The following is a 26,459-nucleotide window of genomic DNA, read 5'->3' as shown; positions in this document are numbered from 1 at the left end:
GTGAGCAGGTTTTGCTCTGTTTATTCAAAGAGAACAAATTCCGGAAGTCAGTAGTGCAAACACATCTACAAGCATAACTTTTTCCTTGCTAAGAGAATGGGAAAGTCCTTCCTGGCAACTGTCAGGATCCTGGAGAGTTAGCACTCTCTTCAAAAGAGGTCATGCATGTGAAAAAACAGTCTCAAAGCTACTTAAAAAGCACCACCAAACACATGGCTAGAAAGAAAGGTTCGATCTTCTCCTTCCTCCAACTCTCAGGGAGGTGGTAAGAAGCGATGGCACCAGTGAAGGTCAGAGCATGCCGTGCAGAACTTTTCCACCTAGTTCTGAAAAGGTTCCTTCCATGATTGCTCTGGTCTTTTCCACGGGTTCCCTGACAGATTCAGCTCTTGTAAGAGACACTCCTCCCACATATTCAAGCCTCCCACAACACAAGCTGCTATTTAATAGAACAGATATCAGGGACGGACTTAAGTAGGAAAAGAAAGGAAATCCCTACATCTAATCCCCCTCTCAGATATATGGGGCCATTGCCATCAAGTTCTGAACATCAAGACAGATTTTTATATTTTTCATCCAGTGGAAAATGAAGGCAAGAGAAGTAACATGTTGCTGAGTGCATTTGAACATTTTGTATTTTTGTGCAAGTGGGTCGAACTATATACTCCATGTACAGGTTTATTACTGAATACTGTTACTATAGTTCAAAGTTTTAATGACTTCACAAGAAAGCACAAAACTAGAAAATCAGGTCAAATAACATTTTTCACTTAAACCAAGTTAGGGTATGTCAACTTAAAGGCAACTGGTCAAACAGTTTTAGTATAAACATCCTAAAAGTGAGTATCACATCGACAGGGCCAAAGAACTAGAAAAGTCTTTCAGAAAAGGAATCCGTGTAACAGATCATAATTTATTGCTGTGATGATCAAATACTTCCCCTATGCCCTGGTTTCGGCTGGGCTAGCTAAACATCTAGTATTTCATTGATTTAGCATTAGATCCCGAGAAAAAGAACTCCTGTTAGCTTTATCTTCAAAAACACTACTTCCCGTGCTATTTTTCCAACATCCTTGCAATTCAAGTAATCAAACAAAAAAACAATTTGTCTTTTGGACACATAAAGAGACAATTAGCTCTGTTAAACAGCCTACCTCTTCATTGATGTCGATCACATCCCCCAACTTGAGTTCAAGCTCATCCTCGTTCTGTGGGATGTATTCGAAGAGTACTTTGCACTGCCGCTTCTTGGACCCTGATTCAAGGGAAATGGCAAAAGTAAGAACGTTTGCAAAGGAAAACTAGTTTTTCCCTACACTCAGCTCCTGAGGATCAAATCTGACATGAAGACCCATAAACAATCCCAAAAAGCTACGTAACTTTTGCCGCTGGTTTTCTAGTTTGCTTGTGTCACTTTAGCCTAGCTCTAAGATACAGCTCGCTAAGTTTGAAAACCACTGAGCTTCACAGACTGCTGGTTACAAACACACACTACACTGCAAATTACCAACATGCTATAAAAAAAAACACGTTGACACAAGCCAGTCAAGTAAATCCCCAGTACAAAGATTTTCAAGCTGTTTCCTGATCAAAATCTGCAAGAATGACAACTGCTGCCAGCTGCAGTGTTAGTACTTGCTTGGAAGAACATGTGCAAGTTTGAGCCTCCAATCTTTAAGTAATCTTGAAAGAAAAAAAAAGTTTTGTTCTGCACAACACTGAAGTGCAGGTAGCCTTTATGCCCTCTAACAAAACCCTGCTAACTAAAGGTCTGACGTAATGCTAATATTTGCTCGGCTCATATTTCAAAATCCGACTCATTTTTATCTGCAAATGCAAAAAACCTCCCTTTTCTCAGTATGGAGTCGAGAAATTAAGCCTAAGCTTCAATTAGCAGTGTTTGACAAAGGCAAAGTTAAAATAAAGTGAAGTCTTCAGATGTTTGCTACATATCAGTAAAGCTCTGCAGGCATTAAAAAGACAAAATGAGATCCTGAGCGGGGAAAGAATTGAAGTTCCAACAACCCTTCCAGCCAGAGCGATGTGAACCTACTATCACTCAGTTACACGGCATGTATCCTGGAGTGATGCTACTGCTGAACCCGGACAGTTTAGGCATTTCTCCTTCAAACAAGAGGCCATGCCTTCAGACCTTTTCCACAACGAGCAGCCAGCATGCTTTTGAAGGCAATTGCCATCCTGAGCTATGATCCACACACACTCCCTATCCGCCCCAAAACAATCTGCTGCAGTTTAAGTGAAAATATTAACCAAAAGCTTGAAGTAGTAAAGCTTAAAGCTTATAGGAGCTGTATAATTTCCAATACTCCCTCTTACACTTTGCACTCCTTCCATACTCAAATGGAACATACACTTCAGCAATTAAGATTAGCTTGTTAAAAACATTGCAAAACACAGATACTGCCTCCAAGACTGATCCTTGTCTTATTATAGGAGCGTTGAAAGTCCAAAGTCAGACGTTCAGAAGACCACCACACCCAGCATCCTCAGTACAAAACACGCCAGGCAGCCAAGTAATATTCAGCATCTAAAATTTCTGAGAGCTCACCAAATCAAAAATTTTTCTACATGCTGGTATATGGTCTGTGCTCTAAAGAGCTTAAAAGGGACAGGAAACAAATAAGCCAAAAGTATGAAGCTCCGTGGGTTATTTCTAATAACACATAATTGCCCACATAATATATTCTTCTTTTAACTCCACTGAAACTCATACATCAGTCAAGAGGGACTGTTAGGTTAACAGTAATTGCAAGAAACAGTTCACTGGCCTTTACTACCGCCTACAGCACTTTCAGGGCTCCTCCTTTATACGAGATTAACTGATACCAAAGAAAGGCAAAATAAAAAGTCACGGTCATTTCGATAAATCTGATCTCAACATTCCTTTTCATACTGTAATTCTATCTAAATGGGGGAGGGAACAAACCTACGGATGCATTTCACATCCAGAACTCACTCTCACCTGCAGTCAGTTCAGTGATAGCCAGTTTAGGAAGTACTGCCTTTCAGTTTTGAAAATCCCTAGATTAACCTAGGAAGCTAACCTATCCACTCAGAAAACAACATTCCAGCTTCACGTGGTGCAGCAGGACTGGGCTGGCAGCCCCCAGGCAATTCTGTCCACTTCCAAAATAACTTGTCTGGCTTCAGGTTTTATTTGTTTTGTATAGGGTAAACCAAATTTAGCCCTTTGTTGCCATAATTTAGCACACCTTCTGTATTTTCCTTTTCCTGAATAAAAGCAGCCATCTAACTGATAGGAATACTGCCTGCAGCTTACTACCCACCTGATACAGAATACCTGAATTCAGCAAGAGCTGCACATGAGAACACCGCAAGAGACTTCCCAGGCAGAGACAACCTACCTCATGACACACTGGAAACCCGCTGTCAAAGAAACTTTACGTTGCTTTTAACATTGTAAACTTCATTTTGCAAAGTTAGGAACCAGAAACGGAAAGACTAGGCACTGCACTAAGCACCTTTTGAAGGGAGTGAGCAATTACCCAGGCACCGAGCAAACAGGATCTGCAGGAGCTGTTTAAACAGTCTTCCAGGAAAGAGGGAACAGCAAGTAAAATGGAAACACCGAGACTGTCATTACACCAATTAAACAGCTGTGTGCTTAAAGCAAGGTGCTTTGTTAAAGCATTTTTTTCCAGGAGGCTAAGACTAGCCAGAGCACTGGCAGAGTTGGGAGACCAAGCTGTACGTACTACTCTGGCCACAGCCACCAACATGAGGATGAGACACGCTGAATACGGGATCGTTCCAGGGCTGGGGAGACCAGAATGAGTAGCCAACACTTGAACTGGTCTCAGATCAAGTTCACAGAATCCTAGAATATCAAGTTGGAAGGACCCATAAGGATCATGTTGATTCTCTTTCAGAGCCTGGTTGCATTAATCTAGGAAGAGCATTAATCCTTCAGGCTAAATTTTCAAAAACCTGCTGATGCAAACATCTAACAGGCACGTATGTGCTGTTGCTAATATGCATATACAGATCAGATTCACCAAAAAGTGATTTTGGTGACATCCTTAGTTGCCTAGAAGAAGGTTTCAACACATTGGTGAATCTTATGGTCCCATTTCAGGGCTTTAAAAGACAACTAGTGGCTCTTCTCCTTTGTGGGCAAAAACTCAAAGCATAAACATACCAGAAACAGTAAGTTCTAAATTCTTTCTAAAAAAGCAAGCTTAAATCATAAATACCTGCAGCCCCTTACAAGAGAGAGGAAGCCAGAGTAATTTAGAGCAATGTCTCTTATAAGACTGAGGTGTCCCAATACAAATCACAAGTCAATTTCCTGGATGCAGGGAATGCTAAGTTTTAGTCACCTCTAGGTTTTAGTCACTTTGATCTAAATACTGACATTAAAACATAGAAACCACAGATATAGAGGCACCACATCTACACTCCTGACCATCCTGGGGGCTGCAGCTACAAAGACAGACCACTACTTTTTCTTAGACACCACCAATCCCACCTTATTTCACACTAGAAGCAAGCCTAACAAACAAGACGAACCTGAACTACAGAGCATTTCCTTGTCACAAAGCCCTGAATTTGTAGCAAAACTTTAACGTTTAAAAGAAATGACCACAGGAAGATTTTTGACTATCATGAACAGGACTGCAGTTCACATTCAGGTACCTGACAATACAAGCACAACTCACGTGAAGTTACAGAGCAACTTTCTGGCATCTGGAAAGAGTCTAAATCCTGTTCCCTGGAAAATTCATCCCTATTGCTGCTGTTAAGAACTACAAATAAGCTTTCTGCCCATGCAGAATCTTCCCAGGAGCAGAATTTGGCTTAGAAACCAAGTTTTTGCTCCCATGTCTCAGTTGTAAGGGTGTACGGAAAACTAAAGTCAGACATTCAATAATTCATGTTTATTAAAAAAAAAATGCACATCAGCAGCTTATGCAATTGAAGGAATTGGAAAGACTACATACTCTTCTTGAAGCTTTTGGATGGGGGATGAGGCTGAAATCCTCCTGCTGGAAGCCCATAGCTGCTCATACGCTGCACAAGACTGGCTACATTGCCAGATTTCTCCCTCCTTACTGGTACGGCATCATCCTTGGGCTCTACATCCTTCTTAACTTCCTGAAACAAGACATTTAGAAGACTGAAAGGCCATTTAAATTACCCAAGAGGTCAGTGTTTTTAGACAGGCACCCCACAGACTAACAGATTTCAACTACTTACCATTTGGTGTGTAATGACATATTATACTCAAAAAATCATGGCAACCTGCACCTAAACATATTAAAGGCCTTAACAGACTTGACCCTTCCATACAATCATCTTAGTAAACAGGTAAGCTGATGTGCTGAGAAAATTCAGAAACCGGCCGTATTTTAGCCATTTACTCCAAACCTAAGAAAAGTAGCTTTGAGCCCATAAGTCCCATATGACAACTCTTAAGTCACAGCTCATATTTGAAAACATTTTTAAAAATACAGATAGCACTTCAATGACAGACCCATAGGGTAGAGCACTAGAAATACTTTAGTATGTAAGACTGTATTAGGTGATCAGAAAAGGCCTCAGAAAGCTCAGAGGTTGTTTACAGACAAGATGCAATCATAATGCTGAAAGACACAAGTGGAAAAGAGAGATACAAGAAATAGAGTGGGAGGAAGTGAGGGGAAAAGTGTAGAGGCAAAGTAACAGAGACATCATTTTTCTGATAATTGTCTCCCACCTTTCTATCTTTCTGAATTAAGGTGTTAGCATTGGAATTGAATGTGCCAATAAAGACTAAGAAGCCTATAAACAAGAAAGCATCAGTTCTTGACAGAAAAGGCCACCTACACAGCAGTTACTCTACTGCATCAGCCCATTAAATAAGATTCCACCGGAGAACAGACACTCTGAAAGAAGGAAATCATCGCTTTGCACAAGAAGAAACCCATTAAGTCAGATGAATGGCCCATCTAGTGCAGAACACAGCTCCCAGCAGCCGTAATCCCAGACGCTCTTTAGAGAGCTAGCCTGCAATGCAGACCCTCCCACATTCCCAGAGCACCCATACGGGTTTCATTAGGGAGATACATCCCCTCCTCTCTCCCTTTCCTGACTTCGATGAAGCTGTCTAATTCCCTTCTGCACCCATGGCCCTGTCTGCCTCCACAGCTTCCTTGGGGACAGACACCAGATATTCGCTCTCCTACATAAAGAAGCTCCTTTCTCTCTCTCCTCTGATTTAAACTGACACTTTACCAGTCCCAGTGTGTTCTCTCCATTACTGCATTTAGTTTATCACCTCCATGGCTGTGTAAACCTTGATCATCTCCCTCCTTGACTTTATCCTCTCAACTGAAGAGTCCCAGCCTTGTCAGCCCCCATCTCACCAGGCAGCGGCTCCATCCCCTTAACCATCTAGCCACCTGTCCCCATCCTGGTCCCAATAGATCTGATGACACCTGGCATCCTGACGGTGTTCTGGGCTGCCACTGCACCCAGAGCTGAGGATTTCGGAGAACTGAAAGCAGCATCACTATCAGATATTCATGCTCAGCTCTCAACTGGCAGTTCCATGTAGGCATGGTATGGATTACCTATTTTTATACACATTACTTGGCATTTAACTGCAAGGTCATCTGCCACTCTTTTTGCCTGCTCAGCTCCTTGCTATCAGCATGGCACTGAACTACATGAGAGTTTAATAGCACCCACAAAACAGGAGTGTCCGCTGTTAAATCCCCTTTCCAGAGGAACAGAGATGCCGAACAAAGCCAGTACCACAACCAGCTCCTGGGGATCCCATCACTGACAAGCCCTTTGCTTCTTATTAAGCAACTTCCAATACATAAAAGAATTTTTCCTGCAGTCTCAGAGCAATGTCATTCCTTCAATAATTTGATGGAAAAATTTATCAAAGACTTTCTGAAAATCCAAGTGTGTTACATCTGTTGAATCTCACTGATTAGCAAGACCCTCAAAGCCTGTCAGCTTTCTCACCGCAGCATTACAATGTCTTGAGAAAAGCAAACACCGGTAAGTACTTTGCAGCTTTTCATGATCTACTTCAGAACAATTCTTGCATCCATCACCAGCTGCCACTGTTCAACAACTCACTAGTTATTTCAGCTACAGCTGCAATAAAATATTTGAAAACAACATATATCTCTCTGTTATTAGTGTCTTGTGAACTCTTAAACATTAGCTTTAAGACAACAAAACCCATGCACTGATGAAATGCCAAAAAATGGGAAGCATATTCAACAGGACCCCTCTGGTGCTTTCTGGAACATTAAAACCCAGGCTATTTACTGCAGTTGTGCAGCTGTTCAGCTGGAAAACTCAGCAGGTCTGGAAAGCTACTGATGCTTTCAAACGATCTACAAACCTCAAGTCAGACCATGCAAAGCACCTTCCTATTTCCCAAAACAGCAGAGCAAGTCAAATAAGCAAGACTATACAGACAGCACAATTTTTCCTCCCACTCATCTACCTTCCTGTTGTAGTTCCTGCTGTTACTCTCCTTCATCTGCTGGGATTTCTGCACTGGAGATCTTAACTCTGCTGAGATCCCACCTCCCAAGTCACAGAAAAACCCAAAACAAAACCAAACAAACAAAAAAGCAAGCTCTGGAATACCACAGCATTCTGCCTGCATCCCATTTGAGTAGACATTTCACATTTCAAAGGCCTTTTCATTTTCAGTCTTATAGTTGTTTTTTGGCCAGTTACTTACAAGTCTGATAAACCATGAGGAATTAAATTTGGCTACAGCTGAAAAGTTTGCCACCTGCAAAACACCCTTCTAGCTACCTTACTGACAAGGCCATTCTGCTCCACTGAAAAACATATTGGCACTTGAAAACTTGCCTAGAGTGGATCTGTCCCTGTATTTTTAAAATTATAATCTTTTGCTATGCAATTTATATAGCCTCCAAAAGCTTCCAGCTGCTCCAGAAAGTAATGCTTCCCCAGTTAACCAGTTTCTCAATCGTAATATTCTCCAGTGAGGAGTCAGTTCCAGGGTCCTTCTCCAGGTTTGCGGTCGGCTACACCAAACACCTGTATTTCACATCCGTCCTAACAGCAGGAGACTGCTCTAAGATTAATTTTCAAAAGCACACGTCAGGATCCTCTGACATTCATACTCATCACCACTGCCAGCAATTTCATCCTGAGCATCACCGCTATGATTCTCTGACCTTTTGGACATACTAAGGTTTTACAAAGGCAGTCCTTCTGAACAAGATACGTATCTGTTGGGATCTCTGAAAACTGACACTCATCGATTCATGTGTTAATAAATGCCCCATTAATACAACCCTGTCTGAACAGCTGGGCTGACTTTCAGTGGCTGGAAAACAAAACTGCCCACCGGTCTCATCTCTGTATCCAAACCAAGGATAAAATGACACAGGTACCACGACATCCAACCTGAACGTGCCCAAGGCTCCTATTTGTTGGTTTCAGAACAAGTAAAGCTTCCCCCCCCACACTTTGTTTTTGTTTTTTAAGTCAGCCTCCTATATCCAAACTAACAGAGTCTCTGCTGTGACAATATCAACAAAAAACCTTCAGGACACTTCAGCTTGTTTTGAGATGAGGCCACCACCAGCTGCCAGCCAGCAAAAATGAAATGAAAATCTGACATTAACTGCAGCTGGAAATTTTAATATTTTTATTATGCCAGTCCGCTGCAGTTCAAGGCTTGTCAGTGTTTCCATTAGCAACACAGATTTTATGCATTTATGACTTGGCAGTAGAAGGTCAATACAGACTGTCTCTTGGCATAAAAAAACCACTCAACTGGGAAGTAACCACCCACTCGTTCTGTTGCAAACTGCAGCACTAGTCATAAAGGTTTTAAGGTTTTATAATCTCCACTAAGCACGTCCTTCACAACGCTTACAAAACTTGCTGAAATCACTACAGGCTGACATGCAAAAATGTGTATAAATCTAACTCAGTAGTGAAAAAAGATTGGAGCGATATTAAGAGGCTTTTGTTTTAATTGCATCTGTCACAGTGTAACAATTCCTCAGGGAAATTTATATATAAAAATCTCAAAATCATTTAGCAAAAAAATCACAGCAACATGTGAAACAAGAACTATTCTTCTTTGCACACAGACAAAAATCTAACATGTCTAAATTCACCTATAGCCTCATGATGCTCATTAAAATAAACAAACAAGCAGGCAGTCCTGACCTACTTTTTAAGCCAGCAAGCAAGCAGCCTTCCCACCATCAGCCACTCGCCCTCGCCTTGCTCCAGCGGGGACATCAGGACCCTCCCCGCTTCCCTCGCCAGAAGCAAAGAGCACTGGAGATGGAGAAAGCAGGTCAGACCGTCTGAAAGGACATGAGGAATGGATAGTTACAAATATGAAGTCTGTTCCTGAATTGCGGGGCACAGAGAAGTTCATTATCCAGCAAACCTAAATCCTTAGCTAGATTCTTCAAGCATAAATAGTAAGACTTTAGCTGCCCATCTCCTTTTATATAGGTCATTATACCAAGAAAATAATCTTTAGACTTTTTACATTATTTACACTGTGAACTACGAAACATCAGCTTGTACAAAAGCAATGTGCATTTCTGTTACTGGATTAGTATGTTTTAAAGCAAGATCTCAAGCAGCAGAAAATGGTCTCAGTATCTGAAGAGGCCGAGATGAAAAATACACAAAAGTAAATGTCTATAAGCCTCCACATACAATTCTCTCATCTCTTTTCTTCCCCTTTTCTCATCCCTCTTCTTCCCCAACAGAAGAGCAATAAAGAACCTATGGACTGGCAAATTAAGTTTATGATTCATGTTTTACTAGACAGAAAATAAGGAAGTCAGAATTGAACCTGTCATTTATTTTAGGGGAAAACGAGGAATTGGAAGCTTGTGGTAAATCTACAGGCCGTAGTTTTGTTTATAGAAGTTTATCTCTTCACCTCACAGCCTGCAAAACCCTGTCACTGAAAAATAACACATATGTATCTGTGTGACTGTATAAATACATATGAAAATCTGTACAGCTGCATACAGATGAGAGAGTCAAGCATAATCTGTTCAAGTACAATGAAACACCGTGGTTCCTGAAACACAAAAATAAATCTTCACACAGCTAATTATTTAAGCACCCACTGCCTCTTGCATTTACAGTCCTAGTTACAGCAGCAGACAGGTAAGCACAGGGCAGCTTTAACAGCTCCAGTCTCTTAAATCTAAGATATCCCACATCCTTTCATTTTGCCAGTGTCTCCTTCTCAAATAGAAAACACGTTTTCTCACCTTCAATGCAGGCGCCCACAGAGGCAAAATATTTAATAAAGGCAAAGAAAGGAATAGATGCAAATTAGTCACCTTTCTATCTGCCCCATTCCTTTGCCACACTTCCCATGAACTAAAGGGAGAGATCAAGACAATTTATGAACAAAAATAGCTGAGAAGCTCCTGACCTCTCTCCCCAGAGCATTCAGAGGTCAGCGTAGGTTCCACCTCTCTGAAGAGCTCAGCTGGGAGTGGTCACAAGCTGCCCCTGACTCCCCAGAGGATTAAACATTATTCTTGAAAATAGAAACAAATCACTTTAAAGATGAAAGTAGTTACCATCTGAAGAATGGACAAACTTGATAACCTTTGTTTTGCAAGACAAATTACCTCCTGGGCAGTTTAACATGTGTCACAGGTTGATTTTTTTTTGGCCTAATTTATGACCAAAGTAGGGACTGTTTAACAGTAAATCACTGGGTTTATTTTTCAAGCGCTGGCCCACAGTCAGGCTGAACCAACAGTAAGTCAGCATCACTCCTCGTCTTTACCGCTTCTAAAACTGAAATTGCTTCATATTCTGACTTTTGTACACTGCAAAGACATTTCCGTTCAAGACTAAGGCTAGAAAAAGGTTTCCAGCTGACATGAATCCCCAGAGTTTTCACAAGAGCGACTGACACATGCTGCTATGGGAGTGACTGCTGCTGTAGTTCCTCAACACAGCACACCGCTCGCTCGAAGGCCACTACCAGCTGAACAGAGCTTTGGAAATTCCCCTAAATGTTTCTTATAAGAGAGTTTTACACAGAGCTATCCAGCTACATCTAAAGTTTTAGCATGCTTCAAACATGAGAGTACAGAAAGCAAGGATGCAAAGTCCTGGTAGATAGGCTCATCCATGACCAAGCGATGCCCAAAGACATCTGTCGACTCTCTGTGAATAGCAGAGTTTCCTATATGGTTGGAGAAATATTTTCAGTAAGTTGAATTAATAATATTTGTGCCTGCTGCAGATTCAAATCACAGTTTCTAACTTTTTCCCCCCAAGAATAAAATATAATTAGCTACAGAAGAAGTGACTCAAGCCAGGCTCACACTTCTCCAGTTTGCAGACAGAACCTCAGCGTTTCCTTCTGTTAAGCCACACAAACTTCATGCTGAGTGACGTGATGTGCAAGAAGTTACCAATATTTTTATATCTGTTATAATCTATGCTAAATATAGATCATATAATCACACTGCCTTCCTGTTAGGAAGAAAGGCATCACCAATCAGGCAAGGTATCCCATCTTTCTCACAATACCTGACAAATGGAATAGGCAGGATCTCTGGGAAGCTTAAAAAAAATATACTGAGTCACTTCAGACTTACAGACTAAAACTTGAGCCATTGAATGAATGTAACATTTGAAGGTTAAGAACAGGCAAACAACTGGACTCTCCTAAAAAAGGAAAACTCATCTCTACAGAGGGAATGTAGAAGCAGGTTTGGAATTTCAGATCTTCATATTAATTTTATATATATAAACTCTGTATACATGCCTATATTTTAAACTTTTATATATATATATATATATATAAAAAAATAATTTATTTTTATTGTGGAGAACTAGATACCTGTAAAGCTTGTGCCAAACAAGTGTCAAAACAGATTCTGATCTGAGGTCTTGTTAGTATTTGTAAAATACAAGAGACCTAAAAACATGTAATATCATAGCACCCTAAGAAGCTTTTGTGGATGTAAAAAGACTCTTTCCACCTGCTTTCAACAAGGACCAAAACCCAGATGCAGAAAAGCACAGCAGTCAGATCACCAGGCCTACCAACAGTGGAGCAAAGAATCCTATATTAACAGGAGTAACTGAAGGAAGCACAGAAGTTTACATCAATGTTTCCCAGCCATTTAGTTACGAAAAAAAGTTAGCTTTAACATACTTCTAAAAAAAATACCTAAATAATATTTCATGGTGCGGCCACATACACAGCCAGATAAAAACATCTTAAAATGTTAACTACATTTCTAGTCTACTTGCTTATGCACATGAAAAATTAATTACATTTCTTGTAATTGTTTTATAGACTAACGGTTAACGTCCTGTCAACCACCAGCCACAAAATAGTGCTTTAGATCAACGAAACCAAGAATCACTCATGGCAGAGGGCATGACCGCAGATCCAGCTCCCACGGCACACGGTGTGTTATCAAGCTTCCCATGCAAGGGAAGGCAGGAAGACACATTTCTTTCCCTTCTCCCAGTTAAGTGCCTTTATTGCTGGTCCAGAGAAATGTGTGATCCATTAACCACTACAGGTCCACTTTGATGTTTAACTCTGAACAACCCACGTTCCTTCTTGCCATCATCCTGGGTTCCTGCACCCGCTGTCATACTCAGCTTTCTTCTTCCCTGCACCCCTTTTCCAGGGCACCCATCTCTTTCCATCCCCTGTAAAACCTCCAGCACTTCACTCGTGGCCACCTCTGCACAAAGGTTAAAGCAAGTGAAAACACTGCCACATCTACGCCCCATCGCAACTCTTGCCCAAGACACAAAATTAAATGCTTGTGAAATTTGCCAAATAAGGGCTAAAAATATGAATCTTAAAATCTCACTGGAGATTAAAAGACATTTGAAGATTAAGTTTTATCAGTGTCACACAGTAACTAACATTTTTAACTGAAAATGCATCTTGCTTTCTGCTCCTGTTTTGTAAGCAGCTAGGTGACAGGGCAACTGCCTGTCATCGTCAGTTGTTAACGCTTTGAAAGTTTATTACACCAAGTCCAAAGCTAATGAACTCATAAACATACACCAAAATAATATTTTTAGGAAGTGAAGAAAGGTATCCAAAAAGCTTGTTAAGCCTAGAAAACATTTACCACATATAACTTTGAGATCGGCTCATAATATTAAATAGAACCCAGTGTTCAAGGAAGGAAAATATACATTCAAAAATAAATTTAATACTAAAAACACTACAGTAGAGGACAGCTAACTCCCTCCCTCCAAAACAATGACAAAAAAAAAAATTCACAAGTGGTGCAAATATTACAAGGTGACAGGCCAGACGAGCTAGCCTCATGCAAGTTTAAGTTTCAAGTACACAAGTAAATTACTTCATTCAACCTCATAAAAATAAGCAAAAGATTTAACATTAACTGTGTTGGGTGTATACACATGTTGATTTATTAGACATATGGCAAAGTACTAAAAATGCAGCACTGGAATGGACACCCAGAGCTTCCCAGGATGTAACAAACTTTACATATCACAGTACCTGATAACTGACCTTTTTGGTATTATTATTACATATGCTAGTTCCACAGTACATATTTATGGCTGTATTTTAGACTTCTGTACAGAATGAAGGTCTAAATTTAAAAGTAAGTTTCCTGCCCACGTCCAGTCCATCATTGCTGACCAAGACGCTGGCAATGCTTTGTGGAGTTTATTCAACGACGGTTGCGAAAGCCATCTGATGGAACACACCCTGTTTGCGAGCTTCCAGCCAGAGAATGGTTACCTTTCTCCGGTGCTCGGAGGGGAAGTTGTAAAATCACGCACAAATCAAGTGTAAAAAAAAATAAATAAGGAAGGGCAAAAGAGCAGACTGTTTCATGTGGTTAAAGGAATAACTACTTGTATATCCCTGTTGGCCCTTCCAGACCAGCTTGTGCAACAAGCCGTCACACCCAAACTGAGCAGCACTGCTAGTCCCCAGGAGCGTGCAGGTACAGCAAAGTAACATCACAAACCAGCAAGTCATTTAGAAAAGCAAGAGGCACGTGTGCAATCAAGAAATTTGGATAACTCAAATCAGAGAGAATAATTAGCATATTAAGTGGGATTCACACAAGTCATTAACCACGTTTTATTCTGCTGTCCTTTGGAACAGCACCTCAAGTTCCCTTCCTTAGCAGTACTGCCACCAAGGCAAAATTTAGGAGCTCCTTCCATTTCTCCCATGCTCTTGGCAACACAGTATTTTAAAATACAGAATACATAAATATATTTTAAAATTCTAAATATTAGAAAAAGCACCAGTGCTTTCTTCATTCTGTGCTCACAGTCAGCCATGGAAGACTTGACGATACTGCAGATTTTTACTCTTACAGTGAAACAATATTTTTCAAATGCAAACTGAAACCTTCTTGACAGGTGATTTTTTTTTTTTTTTTTTTAACATTTTAAAGCACCAGGTGCTCATCTAGAACAGGAAAAGGGCTCCATTTCACCAAATTTTCTGCACTTAAATAGAAGTTATCTGACGAAAGCATCTGTGACATTTCAGATTTAATAGTCCATCAGGATAAATAATTCATATAGCCACATAACTTTCTCATGACATATCTTTCTAATCGACATACCTATACTGCCTTGGAATACAAAGTAATTTCCCCAACCAACACTGATAAGGCAATAAAATCCCAGTGGACGTAGTGATGATACATAAAGACAAGCTGGCACGCAGGTGCCCACAAGCGGCAGTGCTGGCATAGCTGTGTCAGCAACAGCAGCTCTATGGTGCAAAGTCTCAGACCATCTGCAAACTCAAACCAACCTCAAGACTTTGCTTTTTCCCCTCTTCATACCAGATAGTCAGTTTACAGAGGGAACTCATAGGGTTAGGACCTGACTGGCATAAACCCAAGCAGCGAATTTAGTGATTCGACTGAAGAAAAAACAAAACCAAAAAAACCAAAACCCACACCACACAAAAAAGCAAAACAAAAGAACAACACCAAGAACACCGAAAAGCAAACCAAGAACGACCCACCACACCAGGAAGAATAATCCATAATGAGCTCTGAACCCTGCCAAACACTCTTATATATGATTACATGCCTATACATCAGCGCTATTGGCTATATCTGCCAATGTTTTCAGCTGGTTGGTTGGTTTTTTGGGTATCTTTTATAATCTTTATTTTTAGAAACAATGGTTTCCCCATTATAAGCAAGGCTCACCCAAGCTATTTATCCTGACATTGGGGTTGGAGGAAACCTATTTCCTTGTTTATTCAGGCCAAAATAGCTGGCTAGCAGAGATCCATCTCTCACCCCACAAGCACAGGAACCATTATCATCTTTCTCGCAATTCCCAGACACATGCCGATGGACGAGATTAGCAGGAGCACCTCAGGCAAACCCACATGGCACCCCCGATAACACACTCTCCAGTGGCACTATTTCCTCAAAAAGCCCCAAGAAAAATCAACAGGAACCATGGATGGCACCATCGTACTGGCAACAGGTCTTAAAGCACCAGCCTGAACTCTCAGCTCCACTCCTTGGCAGGAGTCAGAAGAGCCAGCTTGCACCCCTCGTTTCTCTCATATACTCAGCACTGAAACCAGAATTACTTAATATGGCTTTCAATCTTGCATGTTATCTTTGTTTCTGAAAAACGAGAACTGCCAGCTTTGAAGCAAGCGTCGCCTTCTTACCGGCAGGGCCGCCTACCGCTCCCCAGGAAGTTAGCGACACCGCCGAGCTCCTCAGTCTTGCTTCCCTACGTGACCCACTGCAATGACAGTTTCCTCAAAGCAACAGTAAAGCAAAGGAAAAAGCTGTATAAACCAAAATACCATTTGACCGATAGGATTGATAAATTCCTGTGTGTCTAATTTTCTCTGAGCCTTACTTGGATGCAGAAAACTTGGAGAGAACAGATAGATAGCTGGTGTAACACCTAGCAAAGGAGCAAATCCCAAAATTCTGGAAACAGGTATGTGTTTTACTCCATTCTATAAAAACAATCTAATTACTTCAAACTAGATGCACATGGCTTATCTTATACACATTGTTTAAAAGCTTACAGTTACTAATCTGTTTTTTAATTAATATTACTACCCTATTTAATTGTTCCCAGGTTAGAATTAAGAACAACGCAGAAGAGAGTGACACTACCGTGGCCGTGATTCCTCCTAGCTCCATGATTCCTGCTTAAAGTTCTGGGTGAGGTCAATCTTCTATCTTTGAAAAGGACTAACAGAAGACATTATGCTTGAAGGAGTTTTCAGCCAAAACTTCTCTCACCAGTTCACAGAACGCTCGCTGCTTGACAGCATCTCACCAGCAAGAACACAGGAAGGAGGCAGCAAAGACACAGACTTAAGAAGGTAGGTCAGCTGTGCTAATACTCTAAAGTTTTGGTCTGAGGAGGGTTTTAAAGGAAGGAAAGGGGCTTGGGTTTTGCTTTGATTACACAGACAAACACACAGACCAGGAAGCTGAACGAGAAAGTAATCCCTGAAACCAAAATCACCCTTTTTAAAAGAAATTCTTCATGCAAGCACCACAGTTATCTGCAGTTTCTAAGCGTCTCTATACACCACATAAGGGTATACAAGGTAAACCAAAACCAAGTAATCTTATTACACAAACAACTCTAAGGCCAAGAATTTACACTATATAGTAAATAAAATCTAACAATTATATTGCAATCACAACTTTTAAATTTGTGCTGCTGTTCACGCTCATTACCCCAAAAAGCAAAGTCTGTTTACAGGACTTGATGTTAAGAACATACGGAAAATAAAGCAAGCTTACCGCTTCCAAGGACATATTTGCTTGAACACACCCAGTGTTGCGTTCTGGTTTTTTTTTTATTTAGGGGGAGGAAGAAAAATGTCACAGCGAGCAAAGTTCACGCGTTAACTTGAAAAGGACCCAGGCTCAGCACTAAGCTAAGCGGGAACAGCTGCACACACCTGCGCAGGCAAAAAGTTTTTTCCAAACCAGCTTTATTGCAGATGCATCCGCTGCTGGGCGGGTGGCTGAAGTGTCGCATATCCCAAATATGCTCATGGAAGTGCCCACCTTGCTCACCAGAATGCCCCCGAAGCCTGCTGGCAAATTTTTCTACCTTAACTGATGAAAGCTACTAATTAATCTATCGGCTGCTCCTCCCTCATTCGAGTTACTGCCTTGAGCTTACAATCAAACTGGTTTTACTACCATGAAAAGCCATGTTGCTCACAATATAGCAGGTTGCAAAACTAAGATAAATAAAATAAAACAAGGAACTTCAAGTTCTTAAAAACCTTCTCAGCTATGTACAGACAAAAACCTGCAAAAATGAGCAGAAGGTTGAACAACAAATCATCCCTTCCAGCTGATCAACACAATAGTTAGCTAGAGAGTGAATAGAGCTAGTCAAAATAAATAAACAAACAAAATACAAACAAACAAACAAACCCAAACCAAAAAGCCTTCCACATCCCACACACCGTAACATCCCCAAAAACCTCACACATTCAATCTAACAGCGTTACTGCGCTGCTCTAACCCAGACTGGAGATGAATGTCTGTGTGCACATTTCGCACTCTGATGAATTTTAGAAAGAAAAGGCCACTCTCAAAGAAAACAATAAGTCTGCTAGGCTTTCACTGTTAATTCCTTTCAGGAATTTATGAAGTTGTTTATTTTACATTGCTTATACAGGAAGAGGGAGAAAACTGGCAATAACAATGTCAGGAACAAGAACGCTAAAGCGTATGCGCACACAGTTCAAATGAGACTTTCAAATCAGGTTCTACTAACAAAATTGGAAATTTATACACTCCAAAATCAAGTACTGCCATACAGGCAGAAATTCTTTTAAATGCCTAGTACAGAAAAGTGAATTCAAAGAAAGTAGCTTCACAAGTTGGCAGTGTAATTGCTTGTACTTTTTTTTTTTTTTTTAACCTACTTGTTTTCAACTATGCAGTCACCACAAGCTTTTGCACCACTCCTGAGCTCTGGTTTCACGACTGCTTTGGACATCCCACCCCTGACTTCCCTCCCAACCTTTACAATACCTCTCACTCTCCATCCAACGCAACACACTGTCACACTAGCATCTGAGGATGTTTTGTAGGCTTTATGGGGTTCCCCTTAACTGAGTCTACCTGTTCTCTTTCTTTTAATGCAAAACACAGGTGGAAGTCAGCGCCAAGAACTACACCTTTTGGGACAGATCATCTCAGACTGCTGGTTAACCCATCAAGTGATGAACTCGCAGAAAATAGCCAGTCCCAGCTGGCACTAGGAACCAGGCATCACCCAGCTCCGATTCTTCTTTCAGGATCTCACCATCAGTGGGCAAAAAGTTTAGATAGAAGCCAAAAAAACCCAACCAAAATGTTACCAGCAGATGTTATAAGGTACCAAGCACCAGCATGACATCAGCATCCACAGGAAGCTTCCATACATCCCCTTCTACATATGAGTATTTCAAAGTCATATAGTGCTTAACTCATCTACTTGCCTGTACAACAAATGAACCCATTTGAAAACACTATGTCATCCTTTGCTGCACTTCTGACAGCAAAGAACCAATAGCTACTACTACATGAAACATAAACCCACTACATAAAACTATTTTGCAATATTTAGAAGACTTGAGGGGAAAAAAAAAAAAAAAGGAAGACATAATCAAAAGGTATTTCCTGCATGACTTTAACAGCTCAAAATGAAGTTGATAATACTTGGTCATATTTCAAACAGGAAAGATGCATTTGTCAATGCATGCAAAAGTCAAAGAATGAGAGGTGGTGTAAAATGTCAGTAAATCCTATGTACTAGCAGACCCCAAATGGAGGAAACAGAAGGGACTGATCTGCTTTAGTGGTGATGATGCTGTCCGAATCTGGGGCATCCAACACATCCAGATGGCAGCCATAATCCTCCTGTCAGCATTTTGGTTGTCCTTCAAACAGGCAAGATCTAGTTGAAGATGTCCCTGCTCATTGCAGGAGGGTTGGATTAGGTGACCTTTAAAGGTCCATTCCAACTCAAACCATTCTATGATTCTGTAAGAAGCAGCCGCACACTGCCTGGCAGCCAAGGACAGTTTGCAGCTGGCGCCAAGGCAACAAGCTCTTTTCCTGCCCTCAGACAGGATGAAGAGGCAGCAGACTAATAAAAGGAGCAAAACCCAAACTAGCTGGAATTAGCACCTCCCTCCAATTCTCCTGCAGTTGTGTGGTGAAAATCAAGGGCTACTTTTAAAGAACTTGTTAGATGTTTTTAGAGAAGACATTGGAAAAAAAAAGTCCATCTTCACCAGTTTAATCTATCATATATTTATTATGTTTTTAAATATTTTATACATGAAGAGGCTAGGCAACTCTAGTGGATAAACACTTGCACTTTGAGCTTCAAATGCTAATCCTTTGCAGATCAGCACAGATTATAATTTAACATGCAAATTCTGCATGAAGAGGTTATACCCTGGCCTCAGTTCAATTCTTAAACTAGCATATATATCACAAACACCCAACTTATTCATATAAAGAGTTCAGGCCAGATATCCATCTAATGCATGAAACTATAATTGTAACAGTAAAATAAGAAGGTTTTCTTTTCTTCTTCTTCAGGAAGGAAGAAATATTCAAGTACAGACCCAGAATGTCGCATCCAAACGTGTAAAACTTGGTGTAACCCTTGGTCCTGTCCAGAATTATTTGCTCCCTCTGGTCATATTTCTTCTGACCGTACCTGGGAAATCCAGCCCTTGCACCTGAGGTTGCCCCAGTTCTCCCAGCCTCGTGTCCTTCCAGCTGTTTCCTCCTCACTGCATTGTTCAGACCTTCAGCCCCATTTCCCTTTCATGCTGGTGGTGAGAAGTTAGCAATATTTGTCCCTCTTCAGCACCCTTCTTGTCATTACACCTGCCAATCAACTTGCTACACTTCTCTACTCTCAACCCTACACTCCCTTGCAGGAGCTGTAGGGAGGCTCCTGCTTAGAGCCGTAAGGACACCCCTTCCCACAGAAAGCTCAGAGGACGCAGAGGCCACCACCACCTGGTGGTGGCAAGCTACTTGGTGAGTCAGAACATTTCTCAAGAGACCTTCCTTCTTCTCAAGACCAAAGTACAACCCTGCTTCAGCTTGCTTCCACCTCCCTCCTGCAGTTCACCCACACCTCACAGGCATTACCGCTGGAGCATTTGAGCTTAGCTGTTGACGCTTGGTATTTGCAGCGGCCTCATCATAGTAGCAGTTCACAGGTCCTGCACTATCAACAGCCTACTGCAGCAGCTAATGAGAACAGTTGGGGGGTGGGAACAGAAAAAACCCACTTTGCAACAGCTTTCCCCAGAAATAATCTCTCAAACTATCACTACCTGTAAATTAACTTTTAAGAAACTATAATCAAATTGGCCATGAAGAAAACCATGACTTTCACTCCCCTAACAATTAATGTTTTCCCATCATCTCATCACTGCACAACAACCTTCCAGCCGATACATACCACCTTAACAGAAAAAGTTCCCAAGATCAACCTCATAACTGCACTCAACTCCAGCACCATGAAGGCAAGTTATCCCATGTCATCATGAAACCAAAGAGGTAATTTTCTTCTACACAGCTTCTTTTATACCTCTCCAAATACCTACACCTTCTAGAAAACTGACTGCTCCCTGTAATTCAGGGCATCTGTCCGAACCATGCACATACTGAACAGCTGTATAGTTAAAAATACCTGGAACTGAGAGGCATGAAGATTTTTCAGGATGGAAATAATTTCAAATGAAGTTTATAAAAACCATACCTGCAGAAGGGCAAGAAAACACCCAACAAGTTCAGTATTTCACACAGAAACAAGGCACATCTGACCCCTCTTTACTGTTCAGTAGAAAGACTGTCTTGATGGCACAAGCACCAGAGAAGAGTGTCTGATGCTTTGTTCCTGTATGGCACTTGAGTGCTAATTAAGTACACCATCAACACAGCAGTCATCAAAACATCGCTTAAAGTAAAATTACTATTTATACAGGACTCAAACCCCAAAATGGATTTTAAACTAAACTACAAACCACTTAAAACACCAGACAAGTGAAAGACATTCGTACAATCTTTCCCTTAGTAAACAACCCTCTCTGAGAAAAACTGGATTATTCACATCAGTTTTAAAAGGTAGGTAATTAAATCCCTCCAGAGTAAATCAAAAATGAGTAATTTCCCTTTTTCAGTAAAAAAGAAACAGAACAGAAAAATTGTCAAATTTAATCATAGAAGAGTTTGGATGGAAGGGACCTTTAAAGGTCACCTAGTCTAACCCACCTAACGTTGTCAACTGGACCAGGTTGCTCAGAGCCCTGTCCAACCTGACCTGGAATGGTTCCAGGGATGGGGCATCTACCACCTCCCTGGGCAACCTGGGCCAGGGTTTCACAACGCTCATGGTGAAAAATTCTACCTTGTATCTAGTCTAGATCTCCCCTCTTTTTGTTTAAAACCATTATCCCTTGTCCTGTCGCTACAGGCACCAATAAAAAGTCTGTCCCCATCTTAGAAGCCCCCTTGAAGTACTGAAAGGCTGCAATAAGGTCTCCCCAAAGCCTTTTCTTCTCCACGATGAAAAACCCCAACTCTCTCAGCCTGTCCTCATAGGAGAGGTGTTCCACCCCTTGGATTGTTTTTGTGGCCTCTCCTGGACCCCCTCCAACAGCTCCATGTCTTTCCTGTGCTGACGGCTCCAGAGCTGGACGCAGCACTGCAGGGCGGTCTCACCAGAGCGGAGCAGAAGGGCAGAATCCCCTCCCTCAACCTGCTGGTCGCGCGGCTTTGGGGGCAGCCCAGGACATGGTTGGCTTCTGGGCTGTGAGCACACACTGCTGGCTCATGTCCAGCTTTTCAATCACCAGTACCCCCAAGTCTTTCCCAGCAGGGCTGCTCTCCATCCCTTCATCCTCCAGCCTGTACTGATAGCAGGGGTTGCCCCAACCCATGTGCAGGACCCTGCACTTGGCCTTGTTGAACCTCATGAGGTTCACACAGGCCCACTCCTCGAGCTTGTCCAGCTCCCTCTGGATAGCATCCCGTCCCTCAGGAATGTCAACTGCACCACTCACCACTGCACCACTCACCTGCAAAATTCCTGAGGGTGCACTCAATCCCACTGTCCATGTCACTGATGAAGATATTAAAGAGTCCTGGTCCCAATATGGACCCCTGAGGGACGCCACTTGTCACCGATCACCATCTCGACACTGAGCCATTCATTGACCACTACCCTCTGGATGCAATCATCCAACCAATTCCTCATCCACCCAACAGTCCAGCCATCAAATCCATATCTCTCCAACTGAGAGAGAAGAATGTTGTGGGGGACCGTGTCAGAGGCCTTACGAGAAGTCCAGGTAGACAACAGCTGGACCTCTTCCCTTGTCCACTGATGTGGTCACTCCATCATAGAAGGCCACTAAGGTGGTCAGGCAGGACTTGCCCTTGGTGAAGCCATACTAGCTGTCTCAAATCACCTCCTTGTCCTCCATGTGCCTTAGCATAGCTTCTAGGAGGATCTGCTCCATGATCTTCCCAAGCATCACGGTGAAGCTGATGGGCTGGTAGGTCCCAGGGGCCTCCCTTCTACCCTTTTTAAAAATGGGTGCAATGTTTCCCTTTTTCTAGTCTCCAGGGACTTCACCTGACTGCCAGCTCTTTTCAAATATCCTGGAGAGTGTCTTGGCAGCTGCATCAGCCAGTTCCCTCAAGACTCTGGGATGCATCTCATCAGGTCCCATAGACTTCTGTATTTTCAGGTTCCTCAGGTGGTCACGAACCTGACCTTCTCTTACAGTGAGAGGGTCTTTGCTCCTCCAGTCCCTATCTTGCAGTCCACCACCTCAAGAGGTGTAAGAAAAGAGATTGCCAGTGAAGACTGAGGCAAAGTAGGTGACTCACCTAGTGGATGAGGGAAAGGATGTGGATGTTGTCTACCTGGACTTTAGTAAAGTCTTTGACAGCATCTCCCACAGCAGTCTCCTGGAGAAACTGGCGGCTTGTGGCTTAGACAGGTGTACTCTTCGCTGGGTAAAGAACTGGCTGGATGGCCAAGCCCAGAGAGTTGTGGTGAATGGCGTTAAATCCAGCTGGCAGCCAGTCACAAGCGGTGTCCCCCAGGGCTCGGTTCTGCGGCTGGTCTTGTTCAATATCTTTATTGATGATCTGGATGAGAGGGGGGATCGAATGCTCCCTCAGTAAGTTTGCAGATGACACCAAGTTGGGTGGGAGTGTTGATCTGCTGGAGGGTAGGAGGGCTCGATGGGCAGAGGTCAACTGTATGAAGTTTAATAAGGCCAAGTGCAGGGTCCTGCACTTGGGTCACAACAACCCCCTGCAACGCTACAGGCTTGGGGAGGAGTGGCTGGAGAGCTGCCCGGCGGAAAGGGACCTGGGGGTGCTGGTTGGCAGGCAGCTGAACATGAGCCAGCAGTGTGCCCAGGTGGCCAAGAAGGCTAACAGCGTCCTTGGCCTGTATCAGAAACAGTGTGGCCAGCAGGAGTAGGGAAGTGATCGTGCCCCTGTACTCGGCACTAGTGAGTCTGCACCTTGAATACTGTGTTCAGTTTTGGGCCCCTCACTACAAGAAGGATGCTGAGGTGCTTGATTGTGTCCAGAGAAGGGCAACGAAGCTGGTGAGGGGTCTGGAGCACAAGTCTGATGAGGAGCGGCTGAGGGAACTGGGCTTGTTCAGTCTGGAGGAGGCTGAGGGGAGACCTTGTCGCTCCCTACAACTATCTGAAAGGGGGTTGTGGTGAGGTGGGTGTTGGTCTCTCCTCCCAACTAACTAGCGATAGAACGAGAGGAGGTGGCCTTGAGTTGCGCCAGGGGAGGTTTAGACTGGATATTAGGAAAAATTTCTTTACTGAGAGAGTGGTCAAGCACTGGAACAGGCTGCCCAGGGAGGTGGTAGAGTCACCATCTCTGGAAGTATTCAAAAATGTGTGGATGTGGCACTTCAGGACATGGTTTAGGGGACATGGTTGTGTTGGGTTAATGGTTGGACTTGATGATCTTGAAGGTCCTTTCCAACCTTAGTGATTCTGTGAAAGAATTCGTTAAGTACCTCAGCCTTCTCCTTATCTGTTGTTACCAGTCTGCCAGTCATGCTCATCAAGGCATATGTAATGTAGGCAAGTGTAAAGAAGTGTTTCTAGCACTGAACAAACTTCTCCTTATGTTTAACCCTTCCCTTTACGTTGTTGAAAATATCACACAGTAAGATACGTTAGATAATTCTGTTTCGCAAAGTATTAATTTCACTTCAAAAGAAACAGGAATATCTAAATTCTGTTTGACTATACGGAAGTTACACTAAGGAATCCTTGGAAGTTACTAAAAAGGTTAGAAAGCAGAAAGAAGCAAAGCATAACACCTCCTAACATCTGCATAATTTAGATGACAAAATACCTGCAGCTCAGCAGACTCTGAATTTCAGAAGTTACATGTAGAATAGCATACCTAGCTGCTTTGCAGACTTCTTCATTGTGAGTAACTAATAAATAGGTGCATACTCAATATTACATGTAGAAAATTAGCAGAGAAAATGGGAAAACATGGAAGATGCAAAGAAAAGCTAAGATTAAAATTAGGACACAAACACAGAATAAATATAAAAGGTTAAACAAAAGGTTTGAGAAGAAATATCTCACAACATAAGACAACTACCACAAGTCAGTCACACAGCACTGAGTGAGACAGGTATCTCAGAGAAGAGAATCGTATTTAGAAAGATGATGACTAATCCAAAGACACGACAGTGCTGTAGCCCAGTGGAGCACTTATCTCACACCCTTCCAATTTCAGATACTTGCTGCTGACAAATGGGGAGCCCAGTCAGGAAACCAAACAGTCCAAAAGCACAACCCAATTTCATAGTTACCTTTTAGCCGGACGTGTTCCCTGTCCTCTCCCTGTGCACTATCAAAAAAAGCAGCAGTGCCAGAAACGGGGAGTCTGGGGTAGGGCAGAATTGCTCCTTCGAACAAAGCAGCTTACTCCAGGCTGAAGCACCCACACAAATACAGCCTGAGGACATTAGTTTTTCATTATAGATGGGCTGACTGAGCTTCCCAACTTTCTCATGCCTTGGTGTCTTCTGTAGGCGTAGGTTTGGGGGTTTTTTGTGGCTTTGTTTTTTCAATCAGTTCATCTCACTAATGAAGATAACCATGGCTACAAACAGCTGTTAGAGCACTGCAGCAGTAGGGAGGAGAGAACATATAGTGCAAGGGTACAGACCAAAAGAAATGCTAAAGTCAGTAAGAAGAGACAGCAGAACTTACTCAAAAAAGGCCTTCAAAAGCATACCAAGAAAGTAATCATTTAAGATTCCAGTTAAAAAAAAATCATCTTGTTACAAATACAACCAATCTGTATTCTAACGATCTCAATAACTAGCCTGCTGTACGATCACAGTAAAACCAAGTCAATACAGAAAACTCACCTTCACAAAATTGTCAGGGAACATGCCCCTTTTGCCATTTAGCTCCCCTTCTAACCATCCTTCTTCTTCCAGTTTTTTCACATTCCTGATGATTTCCCCAACTCGGATCGTTAACTCATCATCATGCACTGCATCATAGTCATATTCCACGATATAGTCCACTAAAAAGAAAAAAAAAACCCACACCGCAGTGAATACAACTCAGACATGGAAATGCAACTTGAAAGCCATGATGTACAAAAATGCAGAATCTAATGACAAATGCTAAGAACAAACATTTCCCTTGCAGCAACATTTATTTGTGAATTGTAGTGTTCCCAACCATTTTGGAGAGGAGAAAAAAATGGGCAGTCATCTATTAGAATAAAGAAAATTTAGGAATATAATACCGGATCATATTTTCTTGGTGGCAGGTAGGTTTTTGTGTACATGTGGTGGAAGGGATTGCTGACAGCGGGGGTTTTTTCCACCCACTCCTCCACAGTCCAGCCCAAGATTTACCAGTTATGAATCACTGCCACAGGGCAAGCATTTGTTACTCGGTGCATATTTGGGGACAAGGAGAGAGAAAGGTTCAAATTGTGCATGTATGGGACATACATACAATGCTTTGTTAGTTCTCGTACTTGCATCTGCTATTGTATCTGCAAAAAACTGACTGCTGAACACAATGTTTTTGCAGGTTTGATCCAAGAAATGTAATACAGCCAGAAGGTGTACGCTTGACAATATAATACAACATAAATTGCACAGACATGTGAAAGGCACCCTCCTTCAGATTCATCTGGTTTTGTATGAAGAAGAGTAAGTGAGCAGAGCTTTAATTTTGATACAATTACATTTACTCAGAAGAGCATAGCAACGTATTTACATACTTGCCCATCTGTTGCACAAGATTCATGAGAGCTGCTTCCTGACAGCTTAAGGCTTGTTTGGTAATAAAGGTTCATTTGTTCATCACGAAATTCTGTTTA

General features: G+C 42.0%; 1 protein-coding gene across 1 annotated transcript in view; it reads right to left on the bottom strand.

Annotated features, from left to right (window-relative positions):
• The window catches only part of CD2AP (CD2 associated protein), a gene marked incomplete at its 5' end in the record, with an annotated part of 86,105 nt that overhangs the window by 35,814 nt on the left and 23,832 nt on the right, over positions 1-26,459 (bottom strand). Inside the window, 3 exons of the mRNA XM_081997998.1 lie at positions 1,155-1,255; positions 4,983-5,136; positions 25,486-25,685. Of these exons, the coding sequence (XP_081854124.1) occupies positions 1,155-1,255; positions 4,983-5,136; positions 25,486-25,685 (455 nt within the window). The remainder of the gene's footprint in view (positions 1-1,154; positions 1,256-4,982; positions 5,137-25,485; positions 25,686-26,459) is intronic.

The sequence above is a fragment of the Phaethon aethereus genome (genome assembly GCF_964289735.1).
Source record: "Phaethon aethereus genome assembly, chromosome: 3".
NCBI lineage: Eukaryota > Metazoa > Chordata > Aves > Phaethontiformes > Phaethontidae > Phaethon > Phaethon aethereus.
This window is presented reverse-complemented; position numbering and strand designations above follow the sequence as displayed.